This window comes from Notolabrus celidotus, chromosome 14 (genome assembly GCF_009762535.1).
Source record: "Notolabrus celidotus isolate fNotCel1 chromosome 14, fNotCel1.pri, whole genome shotgun sequence".
Lineage (NCBI taxonomy): Eukaryota > Metazoa > Chordata > Actinopteri > Labriformes > Labridae > Notolabrus > Notolabrus celidotus.
Window position 1 is genome coordinate 11,926,105 of NC_048285.1, and position 19,323 is coordinate 11,945,427.

The window sequence follows — 19,323 nt, forward strand, 5'->3', positions numbered from 1 at the left end:
AAATCGAGTTAGCTAGCTAGCTCACCTGAAAACACTGTTAGCTAACCGTCAAGAGCGCAGAGCTTTTTATTACTGGCTACAGACGGAAATTTACTTTGATATAAAACTACACCAGCTATGACACTCCTGTTCATAACAAACTCAAAGTATTGCATAGTTTTGGAGACTTAGATTAGCAACTCTTGTGACTGTTTTAGCTCAGGCAGGTTAGCCTGAAGCTAATGGCTAGGCTATTTCTTACTTAAGAAATATGCTGCCCTCTAACATCACAAACTTAAATACTACTCAATAACTATTAATGTTTGATTTCTTGTCTCTTTTCTCGAAGTGTCAAATAAAATAAATTCAAAAGTTCAAAAATTAAGCTAGCTAGCTTTGTCAGCTAGCTAGCTAAACTGCTTTTGAACATGCCAGCAGAGTTTGAAATGTACAGCGAGGCCAAAGAAGAATGTAGTAGCTACAGTAACCACAGTATCAATATGCCCAGGCTTGGGCATGCAGTAATTTAGCCTTTGCTACTTAGCTAGCTTAAAAGACAGGATCTCAAGTTGTTTAGCTATCAGTGTTTTTGAGTTAAGATTGCAAGCCAGACAATAGTTTTCACAACTTTCTCAATCAAATGTTGTAAGAATACATTAAACTGAAGTTTGAGGAGGAAAAATGTATCAATATGTTGTCAAATAAGATAATCAATAAATATTTGAAGCTGTAACTCTTTAACAACCCATATCAAATTTCTGACTTCTCTTCTATTCCTTAACTTTATTTAGACAGTTTCAGGTCTCCATAATGCTGCTCAGGGTTTATTAATTTGCTAACTGGTGATAGGAAAGATACTTTCTCAAACACAGCTAAATGATCCTCGTATGAAGAGAAACAACCAGGTTTAAAAATTTAAAGTAAGCCTAAGAAGGTAAAAGAAAACTTGCCAAACCCATCATTAACTTTACTTCACACAACCCCCGCAAACATTCTTCCTCCTCTTCAGTGTGCTCGGGCTTGCTGCCCGATGAGGTGAAGTTTTTAAGGCAAGAATGGAAGGACGGGAGAGGGCAGAGAGGGATGTGGGGGCAGCTACTGCTGCACTTCATTAGGAAGCTAATATGGAGATTATTTAATTGGATACTCTCTTTATCCTCTGTCTCTGCTCCCCTCCTCAACTTGAGGATGAGAGAAGATGTGGAGAGGCTGGGGGCCCAGGACGTGATTCAGTTCAGATTACTTCACGTCTTTTTTTTTGGCTGACTTCAAGTTCAGAGCAGTTCAGTTCCCCAGCCTGTAGGATACGTATGTCTGTCATCTGTTTTTATTTTTTATATCTGTAACACCGCCTGCCAGCTTGGCTGTCTGTCACACCAGTGTGATCTCCACCTCCTCTGTTTTGTCGCTCTTCTCCTGCTGTCGGCGGGGGTGCTGTTTGGGTGGAGGAGGAGCAGCTCGCACCTGCAGTGGTGAAGAAAAATGAAGACAATAAATGAGAGTTTAGGCACAAAGAAAAAGGGAGGAACTATTGTTCAGGCAATAACAGAGATGTCCTACTTTCCCTGATTGACAGCATAATAATGTGGTACACAAATAAAAATCATCGCCACATTTTTAGAACACAAATCTTATCTCTTAAAAGTCAAACCAAATCATATTTTTGAAGATTTCTTTCAAATTCAATGAACATTTTAACTGGAAATCATGATTGGGATGAAAACTATTGAATATTCAACACTTATATGACATTTCCAACTTAGTAAACAGTGTGATTCAAAGTATGTGATACAAAGGGATGTTACTAATAATGACTTTCCTTGTTCATCAATCTGTTTGGTCTAAAAGATGTAAGACATTGAACCAAGTGTCAACACAATTACACAAAACCAAAGGTGGCATCGTCAAATTGCTCTCTTTGTTTGGCTATCTGTCCCAAATTCATAAACAGTTTCAGTGTGCCATCACATGTTACTGCTTAACAATGAATAGGTAATCAAATAGTTGAATAACTGTCTGCTGACTCTTTTATCACCTCCACATATTTAATACAACATACAACAACAACTTTCTTTCCTTTTAAAGGTGAAAAATCTTTCCCCTTTCTTGAAGCCCTCATCTTTAACACAGCGACAAACAATCTTCCAGATAACATTGCGATACAGAAGTCTGCCATAGGCATCACAAATCATTAGTAAACAACAAACTTCCACATGAAAAGGTCACATATCAACTCTTATTAGTTTACCTTCTTTTCCAAGACGTAAGCAAACAATTCTAAAGTTTAGTTTGACAGCTTCATTTGTGAATCTAGAAATCGTGTTAAAACAAAAAGTAAGAAAATCCTTTTTAGACCAATCAAACCTATGAACATGAGATATTGAACGCCTGAGTCACAAAAAGATTGCGTAGTTTTCCGCAAAACAGGTGCTAATGAGTCCAAAAGACACAAATTACAGGAATCAAGGAATCAAAAGGGTTCAATGCACCACAAACTGCAGAGTAAATAGCGTTACTGGGCCTCAGTGTTGTTTGAATAAATAAACTTAAATGAGCCGGTTTGCATTCATCTGGGGCAACATAGACTCCTTTATATGCAAATGAGCCTCATAGCAAAAAGCGTCCCATTCACAAACACCGGCACACAAAGTTAGAGGGATGTTTTTACCGTCTTCTGAGCGCTGGTGGTGTCTGCGCCGCACTTTATATGAGTGCTTTAAGGCTCAAACTTTTCAGTGATCATAACAGTTACACCTCTGGATGACTTAGCAATAATATACCTGATATTTAGTCTTTCATTATTAATTTGAAATTACTGCATTTCTGTTATAAAATCAGGGGTTAAATCAGTCTGCGGCTCCATAATAAACTGGTGAGAAGTGTCCCTTCCTCAGTTTGCTCAGCTTCTATATGTGGACAGAACTGAGCTCCGTCAGGATGAGAGTTCAAACAGCAGTCTAACAGTGATTGATGCCCAGTTCTTGATACTATTAATGGCTGCATTTCATTATCAGTGAATGCCCCTCCATGAGTAGAAGATCATAGATGTGTAACAATCAGAACACACTTCTTTATTTTGACAATTATACTAACAGGTCGTAGTTTGCTCTGGCCTCCTTCAGGGGTGAATCTCAGAGGCTGAGGAAATCCTGGAGACACTGGACTCCTGCCAGAGTTTTGATCTATAGGGAGAGAAAGAGAGAAGGGAGGTTTCTATAAACTCACAGTAAACAGTCCACATTGACCTCTTCTCAATTAATTCAATGACACAAATTCTGTCCGTGTGTGTGTGCACGACTTACTGTGGGTGGGATGCGGTCCCTTGTGTGTCGGTGCCGGCTGCGGAGGCTTGTGCTCCCCGTTGAGTGCTGTGGAGGGTGAGCGTGGGAGAGGAGGTGGGGTGGAGGTCTCGGGGCTGGTGAAAGGGCTGATGGGAGGCTGGTCATACAGCGGAAGAGGTGGCAGGGATGATGGCAACTTCAGGGATGGAGAAATCTAGAGAAGGGGAGAGTAATACAAAACGAAATCAGGACACCCACATCTCAAATCTTTTGAAAAACATTTCAGAGTAATCACTGCTGAAGCTCCTTAAACCAACATTTATGTATTTTTTGGCCACTCTGGGGCAGGGCATAAGCTATATCACAACCAAGTAATGAAGAAAGACAATATTCAGTGTGTTAGCTCTGTCATTGGCCGCTACCAACTCCTGAGGGAAATATTTCATAGCTGCTTAATACCTCTATTTGTTCGCCACCTAGCTTAAAGCTGTCTGCTGTTTGTGCCGAGCAGAAAGTGCACAGTGGGCTTTTAGAGCTTTTTTTATAGAAAACAGCGGCCTGATGTAGCTGAATAGTGATATATAAGAAGTGTGGAAGTGAATGAAACAATCTATATGCACTATATAAAGAAAAGAAGGCACTTAAAGATGCCAAACTGCCAAATAGAGCTGAGGGAAGATGATGGTTTGTATTTTGAAGCAATCCTTTTTCATTTTATTTGTAATCATTGTCAGAAGACACATCAGAACAGCTTTGAAATTGTAGTCTTTAATGGAACAATAGAACTACTTTTGGGAATACCTTACAGGGAAAAAGCTGCTATACTTGCTCAAGGTGTGACCACAAGCATGGAACTGGCAGCAACCAGGAGGATACAGACTTCTAACCAAACTTCCCCTTTAAAGACATTAAGAGTTGTTGTTGTGTGTGTTATGTCTACAGGCTTGTAGGAAGGGAGAGGCTGTATCCTTCCTGTTGCTGTGCCACTAATAAGGCAGCACTCAGTGCCAAAGATAAGACCTCTTGCTGTGATTGGAGTGCAGGGTTTTATCAGCGCCCTGCAGGAATATAGCAGTTCTGATCTCCTGTTTGTGAACTCTGCCCTGCTGATAGATCTAATGTAGAGCCAGGAAGGGCAGGAGTTATGGGGGATGGCACAGCAGACTAGACTCTATCCTCTGTGTTTGTGCCCTGAGGAAAGACTGATAAGTTTCCAGCTCATCAAAAGTGATGCACTGAATGTCTATGTGCTACTTAAGTGGGATTAGGATTCCATTTTTAATCTGCTTTTCTGTGTTTAACGTTAAATGTTTCTTGAGTTACTTAATATGTCTGTGTGATGTATGCGACACCTATCCCTGTGTACCTGTATGTCGCCCAGCACTCCTCCACTGGTCTCCCCATTCTCTGTGAAATCTTCCACCAGCACCGAAGGGAAGACGCCCACCCGCCCGTTGAGCTCCCCCTCCCAGAAGCCGTCATCCGTCTGAGTGTCTCGGCTCAGCAGGCGGATCACCGCTCCCTCTGCGAAAGACAGCTCCTCGTCCGCCTGGCCCTCGTAATCATACAGCGCCCGGACAAACATGGCTGTAAGGCAGGAGGGAGAGAGAGAGAAAGCAATAAGAGATGCACGGAGGGAATAATTATGCTCTGGTTATTGTTGTTCCTGTCTTCCCGGCCCTCATTGTCATAAAGAGAATGATGTACACCACTGGAGAGAGGGAGATATGGAGAAGGCAGGAACTGTGGTATAATTGGTGACAGGGTTTCCCTGTGAGCTGAGTCTCAGTGTTCGGGTAGAGCTGACACATATCATTAGAGAGGAAAGAGGAGGAAAGGAGAGTGGAGAGAAAAAAATAAGTGCAGAAGGCAGGTTAGGAAGGAAGAATGACGATTTTTTAACTTCAGCAAGGATGATAAATGGCAATTTAGTCAGCCAGAATTTAAAGAGAGGGCAAAAATCAAGTTAATGTTTATGATACAGTTCAGGCTCTTGTTTTTTGTTCTCTTCTGAGCTTCATTTATACAGTTGTTTTGCTTCTGTTCCTCTTTTAAATAGTTGTACCCGGTAAGCTGGAAAACCAACACTTGCTTTTCCTAATAACACCTGTCTTTGTAGAATAATCATCAAAGATCTCCAGCGGAGCAGCAGAGAGAAAAATCTTCCAATCAGAGGCACGTAATAACCTCATTAAGGGAATGAAAAGAGTCATTTAAATGGTACAAGTGGAACTAGCTTGTTTTACCCAAACTCAGCTTAATTATTTCAGAGAACAATTTACCTCTTGCCTGGTGTAGCACACACTCACCGTTGGTGTCTCCATTGACGCAGTTGGAGTGCAGCTCCGGCTCAGTGGAGTTAGACGAGGTGTGTGATCGAGCATCGAGCGTGGCCAGAGACTGGAGCATGCTCAGCAGACTGTTGGAGGTTGGGAACTGTAGGTATTTCTCTGGTACATAACCCACCTGACCGGTCTTGTTGCGAGCCTGGAAGCACAAAAGCACACAAGCATACACTCAATGAAGTGCATCTGCTACAGTGGGGGATGAAAGCATACTTGTAAGGAGAAAAACATGCAAAGGTGTGATGCATAATTCAGCAAAAACAGACAGCTCTTTAGATAATTCCATGTGTGACTGCACACGTAAATAATGTACATATGTGTGTGTTTGAGTACCTTGACCCAGTCCTCCATGTCCCCGTCTTCAATGACCTCCAACATCTCCTTCTCATCAATTGTTAACTCATCCGGCTGAGAGGCCTGCAGGTGAGACGCAGAAGAAGAGAGTTTAAAAATATGTAAAACTTAACATTCTGTCGAAGTCTGTGCAATCAGATAGATTTTACTGAAAGACTCAGAAAACGTTGTTCCGTCCAAGCACATACATGGAGATGCATGTGGCTCTGCGTAGCTTCAGACATTTGATACCTGCAAGTAACTGCAGAGGTTTTCTTTGCTCAAGTGTTTCCGTGTGTGTTGGTGCGTTTGGTAATACCTTGTACGAGTACAGGACTTTGCAGGTGAGCGGGTAGTTTCGGAGAGTTCCCGAAGGACTGGAGCTGCTGTCGTCAAAAACCTCCATGTTCTCCTCACACTCCTCGCCTTCTTCACGCTCCAAGTCCACTGTGCCCTTTAACACACAAACATACCCAGGTAAGGTCAATGCATTTGAGTTCCCTTTCACTTCTTAGGCAGCAGAGTGAAAAGACAACACTCTTTACTTCAGTTTGAAAAGAAAACAAAATCACCATTAATTCTTTCACTTAATCAACAAATGACATCTTCTGTTATGACTCCTAACCTCTTCCTCCTCCTTCATGTGGATTTCTTCACCCCTTTCTGTCCATTTAACAATTTAACCCTCCCCTTCCTTACAGTTTAATTCACAGCAGTGCTTACCTTGTCTTGCTGCCTCAGTGTCTCTCTCTAGCTCAGTGTAGGTGTCAAAGTATCCACTATCTGGAGACAGGTGTAAAGCACTAAAGTTTCATACGATCCAGCAGCCCCTCCCTCTTTTGTTCCATGAGAATTTCACTGGCTTATATGAGGGTCATGTGATCAAGAGCTGGTAGAAAGATCCATCACACAGAGCAAGCCGAGCTGACCATAACAAAAGTGTGCGTGCGTGAGTGTGTGCGTTTGTGTGTGAATGTGTGTGTGTGTGTTTATTCATTCCTAAGTCATTGTGTTTAGTCATCAGATTTCTGTTGACACAGTAAACTCGACACCAGTGTGGAACAAAGCAGGAGTGTGTTTTGATATGAGACAGGTTGGTTACCTAGACATTAATTATTCTCTAGGGGGGGGGGGGGATAATCAGGTGTGGATACTCTTAAAAGGATCAAACTCTTTTTAAAGCTGTTAGTGCCACAAAAGATCAGACGGCAGAAACACATGAATGATTCCATGTTTTCTTGATTTCCTCTGAAAGAAACATACCTTTTAAGTATGTAACAGTATAATGCATGCTAACATGATATATTTGTTTAGCCTTAGGTGTCATGAGTTGCTTTTGTTAAGATTTGTTAATTGTTCTTCCTGTGTTAATTGTAGTCTTATTCCCTGTGTTTCATGTCTTGTTCTTTATTCCTTATGTTTGCATTTTCTCGTGTTACATAGTTCGGTCTCCTGTGTTTCCTGTTTTATTTTGTAGTTTTTGCCCCCTGTGTATCTGGTTTAGTTTACTTCCTGCCCTCATGTTTCCCTCCAGTTTAATTGCACCTTGATAATTTACACATGTGTCTCATTGTCTCACCTGTGTCTGAATGCCCCTGTTAGTATTTGGTCTCTGTTTCCTCCCTTCATTGAAAATTCTAACCTGAGTGTTACCATGTCATCTTGTGTTCATTTCCATTGGATTTGTAAAAGTAAGTTTTATTTCTCTCCTGTTGTTTTTTGTTAATTAAACCTTTATGTTAGTCTGCACTTTGGGTCCTTCTCTAAACGTGACAGTTAGCATTCTACCGTTTGGTTACTGGCAATAAATACAAAGTAGTGATGACGCTGACGGTAATTTCGGGGCCTTAATGCAGTTCATGGTGTTTACAGAAGCATGCAATAATTTAGGTTAATATTATATGTAAGATACTTTTATGGTTTATTGATATAAGAGGATTTGGAAGGAATATTTACATCATTTATAGAATTTGAAGATTTATTCACACTTCAAATTTACAGTAATTAAATAAATAAAGTGTTTCATGTCTCACATTTATAATGTATGAGGATCACTGAAATGTTTGACATATCAAAAGTAGGTAACTATATTGTTGCTGAAGAACTGCATTTCATAGGGCTACAGTCAAACCAGCAGCAAGTGAGGCCACACAGTTTTTGACCTCACTCTCTCTGGATTCATTTCTTTTTTAAGTCTTTTTTTTATGTGTCTGAGTCAAGCGGCAAACTCCAGTCTTCAAATAAGAGGCCAATGCGGAAGTGCTAAAAACTGCAGTTTATCGAGGATCCGCTTGAGGCTGGCTCCCGAAGTACCGGAAACCACATACACACCAATTCAAAAAAGACAATCTTTACAGCAGAAATAAACATGATTACAGCCTGGTACAAAAAACGAGTGAAGTCTGGATAGCTCATTTTTTGATCTGCAAACACTGTAGGGGGGAGGGTCAGAGAATTTTTTTCTAACCCAGGTTAGAAGATATCAAGTTTACATTACTAGAGACACAGCGGACTTGATTGACAGGCAGGAACACTGTAGCTGTCGGCTAGGAGGCCCAAAGTCCGCCTCTTTACCTCACACTAGCTGGACAGCAGTTAGGTTGAGTTCAACATTTCCAATATGGCTGCCCCCGACGATTGGCTTCAAAACAGTGCTTCAGGCATAGATGGGTGACATCCCGGATACTACGTCCATTATTTATACAGTCTATGGTCTGAGTAAAATGCAAGTGGTTCTGTTGATTTGTAGTGCGGAATATGAATGTGGAAATCATTACAGCTTCAAACTAAAGCTTAATTAGGTGGAAACCTACAAGTTGTCTTATTAGTGTAGCAGGTAATTAGACTTAAACCAGAGTAATGGAAAATGTAACATGTCCCAACTGGGAACCATGATTGACAATTTTCTATACTGTGTGCTATAAGTGTACATGATCTGCACAACACTGTTTTTATTCCTACGTGGGATGTTTTAGGGGGTTTATTAAAGTAACACACACTGAAGTATGAAAGAAACTGTTATGACATAGAGTTAATTCACTTCAGTCCTCATCTTTACAGTACTACCTTTGCAGGGACACATATTGTAAACAGAGAGTGATCTACACACAGCAATAGAGATGAATTGAAGTCTCTGAAAGAGTTTGACATCTCTTTTGAGGTTTGTTGCGTCACATCACTCTGATCCACTTTACTTCATTGATTTAACAGAACGCTTCACTGCCTCTTGACTGATTCCACTTTTATCCCTGAGGTAAAATGACCAGCACGTATTTCAGTAATAACCCAATAAAAAAATCACCAGGTATACGTCTCAGAGTGTGTACTGACTGTGCCGACCGATGGATGATTTTATTGTTCCTGGAGGTAATAACTGTGAAAGTGATATTGTAATGAAGGCAATGGCTGCCCGACGGACTCCAGGGTTCTTGGCTTACAGAATTTCAAAGTCGTAACAATAAAGTGGAGTGGAATGGAGAACGGGCCGAGGGAGGTGTCTACTCCCTGCTCTCATTGTGTTTCTGCGCTCTCCTCAACAGATAATTATTCATCCATCCTTTCTTTATTCTGCCTTCGACTATCACTCACTTCTTAACCTCTTGCTAATCAGGAAACTGTGGTTAACACTCCCTCCTACCCCTATCCTTCTTCTTTCCCTTTGTTGCACCTTGTTATTTTAATCCCCTTCACTTTGATTAACTCTGTTAAGGCTCCAGGTCACTGTCAAAGGTCTGAATACTTGACATGCCTCCTGGTCTGTTTTGTAAATGACACCTAAGCCAGATGGAATAGTCTCCAAGTACAGTCGAGTCTGATTTATCTTAGAAGTAAGGCGTAAGAATAATGCAAGAAGAAAAATCCCAAAGGACACATGAATAAATACCCAAGATTCCCCTTGAATCAGCAACACACTGCAGGTAATATGTAAAAGATGTAAATGTGTGGAGTTGGGATTGGATCAAATATAATCAGAGTTCCTTGTTTTCTTCATCATGTTGTCCATTTTTACCAATTCAAATGTTAATTTTCCTGGATACCGTGGACTTTTAAGTATGTACTCCCTAGTTATGATGATGGGTTTTCAATGTAGTGAATCCCCGGGACCCAGAGGTGGTGATTTGAGTGGATTTCTGGGAAACTGACTAGAATGGGTTCTGATTGCAGTATTTTTTCAGAAGACAACGTTCAGTGCTTGGCACAAACATACTGGAATCATTGGTTGGACAAGAGTTGCCTTTCTGTTGTTTTGATCTAACATGTTTAATATCAGCAAAGTTTCAGTCAGGTGCAGTGTTCTGTTGTCAGAAGGTTGCACATCTGCCCAAATATACAGTATGTTTTGAGGAGAGAGAGGGAGAGAGAGGGAGCTGCAGCTGATTCACCTTGAGTTGCAGGAACTGAATACTTTTCACTCAGTCCTGCCCCCTCAGCCTAAATTCAGGGCCTGCAGTGTGTTGTTCAGTGGAAAAGATGAGGTGTGTCCCTGGGGTGCATGGACAGAGAGTTTACTGCGTCTGTTTAAGGTATAATGCGTCAGGACTCCAGCAACATCACTGTTTCCTGCACTTTCTCACAATCTGTCTCTCTCACCTCTACATTCAATTTTGCTTCAGCATAAACACCCTGACTCTGCTCCATCCTCACCCCCTCCTCGTTATCACACCACCTCTTATTTCTCACTCACTCTCTCTCTAACTCTCATTCTTTAATTACTTTATCTTTTCTCCTTTCCCAGCTTCTTCAATTATGTATCCCTCTTTTTTTGCATCTGTCTCTTCCTGGAGGCACTCCTCCTCGTTCTGCAGACTCTCTGTCACTTTCTTGTCACACTCAGTATCTCTCCAGAGTTAGCTACAAGCTGCATTATCATGTGAGTGTCAAGTGCATCCAGTGGAGCAGACTGGGTAGGTTCAGTCCTGACAACTAAATGTCTCCACACAAAGTCCTGGGTGGGACAGCCTTCTCAGTGTATTGGGAGGTAGTTATTTTTTTCAGCCTTTGGTAGCCGTTTCTTGCTTTTTTGCAACATTTAGCTAAGCTATGCTAAGCCAAGCTGCCTCGAGTTTTTGCTACAAAATTTAGCATCCCAAGTTGGAGGTAGTTATTTTTTTTCAACAATTGGTAGCTGTTTCTTGCTGTTTATCATTTTGCTAAGCTAAGATGCCAGCAGCCTGTTCCACTGGCTGTGCGTAACTTCAAACGTAGCCTAGTTTGAACGTAATTTCTCCTTTAGGACGGAGTTTACACTCTACTAACGTTTTGGGCGTTGCACCAACTGAGATGGTTCCAACATCAGCCTAAGTAACAACTTAATTCTTTTTGATGATCAAGCTGGTATGACAGTCTAAATTTAGTTCCTAATTTAGTTCCTAAATAGTCTAATATGTTCCTCTCAGTGGAAGTCTACATTGAAAGACATGTAGTCTATGGCAGTGCTCAGCCCCAGCTCTGCTCACAGCAGAACTTTGTTTTGATTGGTCAGCATGGCAGCCATGCGGCCAATCACATGTCAGGATATATGATACAGGTGATGGAGGGGAGGCTGTGTATCCTGTCTACATCTGTTCCTTCAGAGAGAGTCTTCTTGAAGACCGGGCAAATACTCAATGAGAGGAGAAATCGGATCAGCCCATCCAAACTGAGGCATCTGATTTTTCTCAATGCCAACCTGAGGACATTAATAATGTTTGCTTGAGTTTGGTCTGTTTGCATGAGTTTGGTTCTGGTTCTGTTTGCTCCAATTTTGGTTCTGGTTCTGGTTCTGTTTGCTTGAGTTTGGTTCTGGTTCTGTTTGCGTAAGTTTGTTTCTGGTTCTGTTTGCTTGAGTTCAGTTCTGGTTCGGTTCTGGATCTGTTCTGGTACGGTTCTGTTCTGGTTCGGTTCTGGTTTGGTTGTGGTTCAGTTCTGGAACGGTTCTGGTTCGGTTCTGGTTCGGTTTGCTTGAGTTTGGTTCAGGTTCTGTTTGCTTGGTTCCGGTTTTGGTACGGTTCTGGTACGGTTCTGGTACGGTTCTGGTTCTGGTATTGTTCTGGTACGGTTCTGGTTCGGTTCGGTTCTGGTTCTGGTTCGGTTTCGGTTCGGTTCTGGTTCTGTTCTGGTACGGTTCGGTGCTGGTTCGGTTCGGTTCTGGTTCGGTCTGCTTGAGTTTGGTTCCGGTTCTGTTTGCTTGGTTCCGGTTCTGGTTCGGTTCTGGTACAGTTCGGTTTTGGTTCGGTTTTGGTTCGGTTCTGGTTCGGTTTTGGTTCGGTTCTGGTTCGGTTCTGGTTCGGTTTGCTTGAGTTTGGTTCCTGTTCTGTTTGCTTGGTTCCGGTTTTGGTTCGGTTCTGGTACAGTTCGGTTTTAGTTCGGTTCTGGTATGGTTCTGGTTTGGTTCTGGTTCAGTTCTGGTTCGGTTCTGGTTCGGTTCTGGTTGGGATTGCTTGAGTTTGGTTCTGGTTCTGTTTGCTTAAATTTAGTTCTGGTTCTAACCCTAACCCTAACCCTAACCCTAACCCTAATCACAACCCTAACCCTAATCCTAACCCTAACCCTAATCCTAACTTTAACCCTAATCGAAACCCTAACCCTAACCCTAACCCTAATCCTAACCCTAACCCTAACCCCCCCAACCCTAACCCCCCCTAACCCTAATCCTAACGCTAATCATAACCCTAACCCTAATCACAACCCTAACCCTAACCCTAACCCTAATCCTAACCCTAATCCTAACCCTAACCCTAATCCTAACCCTAATCCTAACCCTAATCCTAACCCTAACCCTAACCCTAATCCTAACCCTAATCCTAACCCTTATCCTAACCCTAATCCTAATCCTAACCCTAAACATAACCCTAACCCTAATCCTAACACTAACCCTTATCCTAACCCTAATCCTAATCCTAACCCTAATCATAACCCTAATCCTAACCCTAATGCTAACCCTAACCCTTATCCTAACCCTAATCCTTATCCTAACCCTAATCATAACCCTAACCCTAACCCTAATCCTAACCCTAACCCTAATCCTAACCCTAACCCTAACCCTAATCCTAACGCTAATCATAACCCTAACCCTAATCATAACCCTAACCCTAACCCTAATCCTAACCCTAACCCTAATCCTAACCCTAACCCTAACCCTAATCCTAACCCTAATCATTACCCTAATCATAGCCTTAACCCTAATCACAACCCTACCCTAACCCTAACCATTCTTACCCTAACCCTGGGGTTTTGTAACAGTATAAATGCATCAAATTGGTCAATTATAAGGCCTAAAGGGGTTTTCAACACAAACCATTATTTTTTGAAAAGTTAAGGTAAAACATACGGCTACAAAAGATCCTAAATTAAGAGCTGTTCGGGAGTCGATAGAGCCGGCTCTTCTTTGGGAGCTGAGTTAAAAGAGCCGGCTCTCTGAAAAGAGCCGAACTTCCCATCACTAAAGCACATGCTTACTACCATTTGCACTCTTCGTTTCCCTTGGAACTATTTGTATTGTAAAACGTATCAATGTAAATACTTCAGACCTGTACCACAGTGATAAACAGATAACACTTCAATTTGAATCAAGTAAATACCACTTGTATACTTTAAAACAGAGGGCAATTTCATTCCTTGTGGACTCAACATGACAGCATTTATACTTTTCAAGTAAGTGATCTTAAACGCTTTCAGAAAATTAACAGTAACAAGACTCACATATCCCTTCGAGCCACCAAATAGTATCATAACAATGGTGTATTTGCTGTTTTGTAATGACACAGCACAATTTTATAATTTATTAGAAATGTATTCAAATTATTTCACAGACCCCCACACTATGGTTCGCGGACCCCCAGGGGTCCCAGGACCCCACTTTGAGAACAACTGAGTTAGAGTACGGTAAATGAGCTCTCAGCCTGCAGAGAAAGTTGTGAGGCACAGACCGCCAAGCTCTCTGCCCGACTCCGCTGGTCACACTATAACTTAAATATAAGACTCTTTGAATCAAAAGAGCACTCTACAAGGTTAATGTACCATAAAACATAAACAATATACCCCCGTTTTCTGTGAATGCATGATTATGAAGTGAAGGAGAAAAGATGTGAAAAAAGTTGCAGTGTCGCTGTCTTTTCCAGCACAGCGTGCACTCAACTTTCAATGAAGGGGGATGTGTTTTGTTAATCGGGTCAGGTCGCACACAGCCATGTTGGAATAATTTTCCAGGACTATATGTGATTTTCCAGGACATTTTACTTTTTCTCCCATTTTCCAGGTGTTTTCCAGTACTGGAAAACTGGTCAACTGATTTCCAGGTTTTCCAGGTTTTCCAGGACACGTGAGAACCCTGTCTTACACTTAGCTCCTAGTAGGTGTAAAGTCCTCCGTTGAGTACCTGTTGCATGGCAAGTCGTTTTGAAAGGTGAGTTCATTTGGAGGATCAGGAGGTACAGAGGGTTCTCCCAGCTATATTACTTCGACAACGCGTTATCTGCAAGAGATTAGCCTAAATCCTTTGGAAAGATGACCAAGATTTGCACTCTTGAATATTGATGTATGTTGTAGTTGAAAATTTTACCACTTGATTTCACTGTTATTATAGACACTATAGATTAAGGATTTAGGCTATAGTTATCACCTTACTGGGACACTTTATCAAGATTTACATAACTTTTGATGTTGTTGTTCTGCGACTGTAGCGGCAGTTGGCAGAAGTTTGCTTCAGCTGTTGGTCAGTTCAGAGACAATTAGGCACGAAAGATAACAGATCATCAGAATTGGTGCTTTCCTCTGATTGGCTGCTGGAAGTGTAAACGTCATATTTGCGACAATGTTGTGGTTAGTTTGGACGTTACGGTCTACTAGTTAAGATGAACCTTACGTCTCCGTGGTGAAACCAAACAATGACACAACTTAAGCTACAAACTAACTAGTTTCAACAAGTGGTTTAAGGATGGACTTTACACCCTAACTTAGGACACAACTTGTGCACAGCTGGTGCAACAGGCTGCTGGAGATCGGCTATAAATTTAGCATTCCAAGTTTGAGGTAGTTATTTTCTTCAACCGTTGGTCGCTGTTTCTTGCTGTTTCTCATAATTTTTCTAAGCTAAGCTAAGATGCCTCAAGCTCCTGCTACAGATTTAGCATAAATACGAGATTGTTATTATCGTTCCACTAACTCTCAACTAGAAAGCAGAACGTTTTATTACAAAGTGTCCCTCCATATGACGGAGGATGTGTGCTGTTATAAAGGAGGTGTGATGTTCCCTTTGGTCCGCCTCCTCCCCAATCATAATCCTTATGTAGTGATTAAGATGTCTTCAGGCTTTAGATCTGTCCTCATAATATCTTAGCTGATATAGTTCAGGGTCATGAAATGAAGTCTGAATTTTCATTCACCACATCAGTATTCCAGCTGGAAAGTGCAACACTGTAAGAGACTTTAACTGGCGATACAGATGATTAGGCAGCAAAGCTGAGGTCAATTATCTTTCCACTCACATCATTCAGAAAGTGATTTTTCAGGAGAAGTGGGTGGTTTTCACGTATAATGATATCATAAAGAATGAAAAGTCAATGAATATGAGCCAGAGCCGTAGAGTTCAAACTTGCACTACTGAATGTGCTGAACTGGGAAGACAGATGAGCATGAAGCGAGTACATGACTAAAACACTGTGATGCAATTCAGTGGTGTGGTGGTTTTCATTAGAAGATAACATCATACATGCAAAACAAACCAGCTGACACTGATGTGTGGTGAAGGCTTATAATCCTACGTCTGATTTGTAGATGTGAGCTTTGCACTTTCTCGCCAAGTCATCGAACTGAATTAAATTATCTTAACATAATGAGCTCATCAAAATGTATAGATGTTCAACTCAACCTCCAATGATTTAAATATCATTCATAAATCTTCCGCTTTGAGCTCATTGGGATGTCTTGGCGAGAAAGTGGCAACGCACGCACAGTGAGGGAAAGCGTCTCACCGACAGTGAGGGATCGTGGGAAGTGTAGCTGGCCCAACGTTCATTCTCCAGCTCCTCCATCACCTACAGCATGCACAGAGAGAGTGAAGGGGTTTAAACACATGTTGCAAACAGACACGCTCAGTGCGCAGATGCAGCACGATGCAGACTGGGGTTCATGCATGGGACTAATTTGACGCACACAGGTTTACTTACATATATCATTCACACAGTAGGAAAGACTCACATAGAGTTGCAGTAAGGGTACATCTACTATATCTACTCCAGCATTCAGTTATGTAACACACCTGGTTCATGGCGCTCTTCAGCCACGTATCCACAGCAACCCCAACCTGCCGCAGAAGGTCCAGGCGAGCCTCGGCCTTTAATTTAATTGTCTTCAGGGAGGGAGAAGAAAATCACACATTTCTCAGTTGATCTTGCATTACTCTTAAAAGAGTCATGTTTTACTGAAGCAAACTTCTATCTCAGAGTCACTTTGACTGGCTTTAAAGATTCTGATTCAAATTCAAACTAGCTACTAAAGCCAAAAAATGTCTCTGGTGTTAAGCGTTCCCAAAGGACCCTTGCACCAAAAGATGAAAGATTTTATTAACCAGCCTTTTTTACTGAGACAACAATGGTTGAAGTCTATCTAGTCTGCAGGCTGCAAAAGTCTCAGGCTTGGTGCTTTATGTTGAGTCATGACTGACAGCTCCTTATGCAAGATATATAAAACCACATAATCAACATTTTAGCCATGATGTTGAAACAAAGCAAACACAAAGCCATAATAATACATAAAGAAAAACATCACACTATACAGCAAGCACCCTGATGGGAACCATTACTCTTATGTAATGGGTATTTAAGGTGATGCAGGAGAGGGAAAATCGAGCACCTCTCTGCATAGCTGATGTTGCACTCAGTAGCCTTCTTTAAATTAAAGCCTTTATGTGAAGAAAATTAATTCATTATTTTGTGTCTTCTTTGCTGCATTAAGCTAGGTGTAGCAAAGTTCAAATAGTGAATCTTTAAAACTTGATGCACTTTCCTTAAGAAGCCGTGAACACTGAACGTGCTGTGTTCTTTCCTAATGAGACATTCTGATGATCAGGCAGTAACCAGCAGTGGGAAACCCCTGCAATCTGTCTCGCCTCTTCAACTCTCTTTCATCTCTCATCCTTGCTCTTTTTTTTTTCCTGCTCTCTCTCACCAATGTGATCAATTCCCTCTCTCAGTGCCCTCCTCTTTCCTTTCTAACTAATGCTGACATAGCAGATTGATAGATTATAGCTCCCTCCCACTGGGACACAAGGACAGAAAAACACATACTGTCAAGACAAAGTTGCCAGCTCTGTTCAATGAAGACTCTCTAAGTGCTTCCATTTGTATTCCTTTAGGGTGGAGGAACCAAACAAACCCTGCTGCTGTTTGAAAATAAAGAGAAGACTGAAGAGCAGAGGAGTTCTGAGGAGTCTCCTATTAATGCAGCAGCACACACTACAATTCTATCAAATGAATAAGCAGCTAGTGGTGTGAAAACTGATCACTGGTAGATGGACTGAAAAACCTCAGACAGACAGAGAGGCAGCGCAGCAGGGCAGCTCTAATCAATAAATGACCGAGAGGTAGACAGAAAGACAGATGTAGAGACAGGCAGGTAGTGAGATGCTGCAGGAGGAAACCTCTGGAGTCATACTATGAGAAAAGTTGTTGTTTTTTCACCACAATTACCCTGGAAGCAGAGATAACAACATGAGTGTGAGAAACATTTGAAAAAACTAACTAAGAAACTGTAAATATTTCCCCTTAGCTATAAAACAGTAGTGCCAATTATCAGAACATATTTCCAATCAGCTATCTGTCCATATTATTTTAGTTTGTTTGTGTAGTAAAACGTCCTAGAGCATATTCTTGTCTCTATGTTGGTGCATCTTCTGTCTGCAGGATTTTGATGCATGGTGTTAATGAGGCCAGTTTTTCTGCAGGAACAGCCTTCAACAGCTCATTAGTATGGAGACGGCCTCCACTGTTGACCCTCTGTCATCCTCTAAGAACTCCTCAGAACAGAGCAGCAGCAGAGAAGAGGCTGATGAGATAAAACCTCTGCTGTTTTTGAAAAGTGTGTAACACATACTTTATATAAAGAACAGTAATTTATCAGTCTTGGTAAAAGTCTACCAATTTATTCATAACTCTAAATATCTACAGGATAGGGGTGTGTTCAGGTCAGACCTTTTAGCCAATGCACTGACTCCTGCAGGGGGGGAATGAAGTTTGTGTGCACTCATACCTGACTGAATATCGTAAATTAATCCTTTCTGCCACCAATCATATTGAATTTAACCACTATATCAAAGTATCATACAGATGTTATATATTTCTGTGCAGCATTTTTTTTACTTTAATAAGTAACACAACAGAGTTGCATCATCTCCTAAGCTTAATTCTTTAAGGACTCAAAAAGAAAAAGTTTGTCTAAGTCACAATTCAGAGACCTCTGCGAGCAAAATGACAATAAAAGTAATTTTGACAGAGAGCATGCAGGAGCTTGCATTCCATGTATGATGGACTGATTCCTCTCCTATGCACTTGTCTATAACACAATGATGTGCAAATTATTTTTGTACTATTAAAAGGACCGACGAAAGAAAATGCATTCGATTTAAATCAAGCGGCAAACTCCAGTCTAAAAATATGAGTCCAATGCGGAAGTTCTAAAAACTACAGTTCATCAAGGATCCGCTTAAGGCTGGCCCCTGGAAGTACCGGAAACCACACACACACCAATTCAAAAAAGTTGATCTTTACAGCAGAAATAAACATGTTTACAGTCTGGTACAAAAAACGACTGTAGTCTGGGTAGCTCATTTCTCGATCGGCAAACACTGTACGGAGGCTGAATTTTTTCATAACGCAGTAATTTCAAAGATATTGAGATTACAAGTCTTCCAATGAGAGGCACAGCTGACTTGATTAACAGGCGGGAACACTGTAGCTGTTGGCTAGGAGGCTCAAAGCCCGCCTCTTTACGTCACAATCGCTCGACAGCAGCAATATGGCTGCCGCCGACGATTGGCTTCAAAACAGCGCTTCAGAAACAGATGGGTGAAGTCACGGATACTACATCCATATTCTATACAGTCCATGGCCACAACTGACCACCTCTTTATGTGGAACTCAATACAAATACAGTGTTTTCTGAATGTAACAGTTTCCTGCACAAAAAGCATCCTTCTACTGTTTTCAGTAAAGAGAACTTTCAATTGAATCAACTAGAATTATTGATTCTGTCGATATTCTTCCTGAAGAATTTATCCTGGCTATATCAGTGAAAATGTAACTCTACCTTTATTTCTGAAAATGTGTTGCTCTGTTAAAATCAATAGCTTAGGAGAGTCCATTCATCTAGCTTATAGCACACTATTATCATATTTAATTCATATATGTATA

The 19,323-nt window shown here is 41.3% G+C and overlaps 1 protein-coding gene across 2 annotated transcripts in view; it reads right to left on the reverse strand.

The window, feature by feature from the left end:
* Positions 1 to 1,279: 1,279 nt before the first annotated feature.
* Positions 1,280 to 19,323, reverse strand: part of LOC117825859 (F-BAR and double SH3 domains protein 2-like) — a 79,813-nt gene continuing 61,769 nt past the window's right edge. For both annotated transcript variants that reach the window (XM_034701822.1, XM_034701823.1), the window contains 9 exons: positions 16,176 to 16,265; positions 15,889 to 15,951; positions 6,258 to 6,392; positions 5,939 to 6,022; positions 5,570 to 5,747; positions 4,627 to 4,847; positions 3,282 to 3,474; positions 3,073 to 3,161; positions 1,280 to 1,443 (listed from right to left, as the gene is read on the reverse strand). In XM_034701822.1, the coding sequence (XP_034557713.1) occupies positions 1,351 to 1,443; positions 3,073 to 3,161; positions 3,282 to 3,474; positions 4,627 to 4,847; positions 5,570 to 5,747; positions 5,939 to 6,022; positions 6,258 to 6,392; positions 15,889 to 15,951; positions 16,176 to 16,265 (1,146 nt within the window). In that variant the 3' untranslated portion in view covers positions 1,280 to 1,350. The remainder of the gene's footprint in view (positions 1,444 to 3,072; positions 3,162 to 3,281; positions 3,475 to 4,626; positions 4,848 to 5,569; positions 5,748 to 5,938; positions 6,023 to 6,257; positions 6,393 to 15,888; positions 15,952 to 16,175; positions 16,266 to 19,323) is intronic.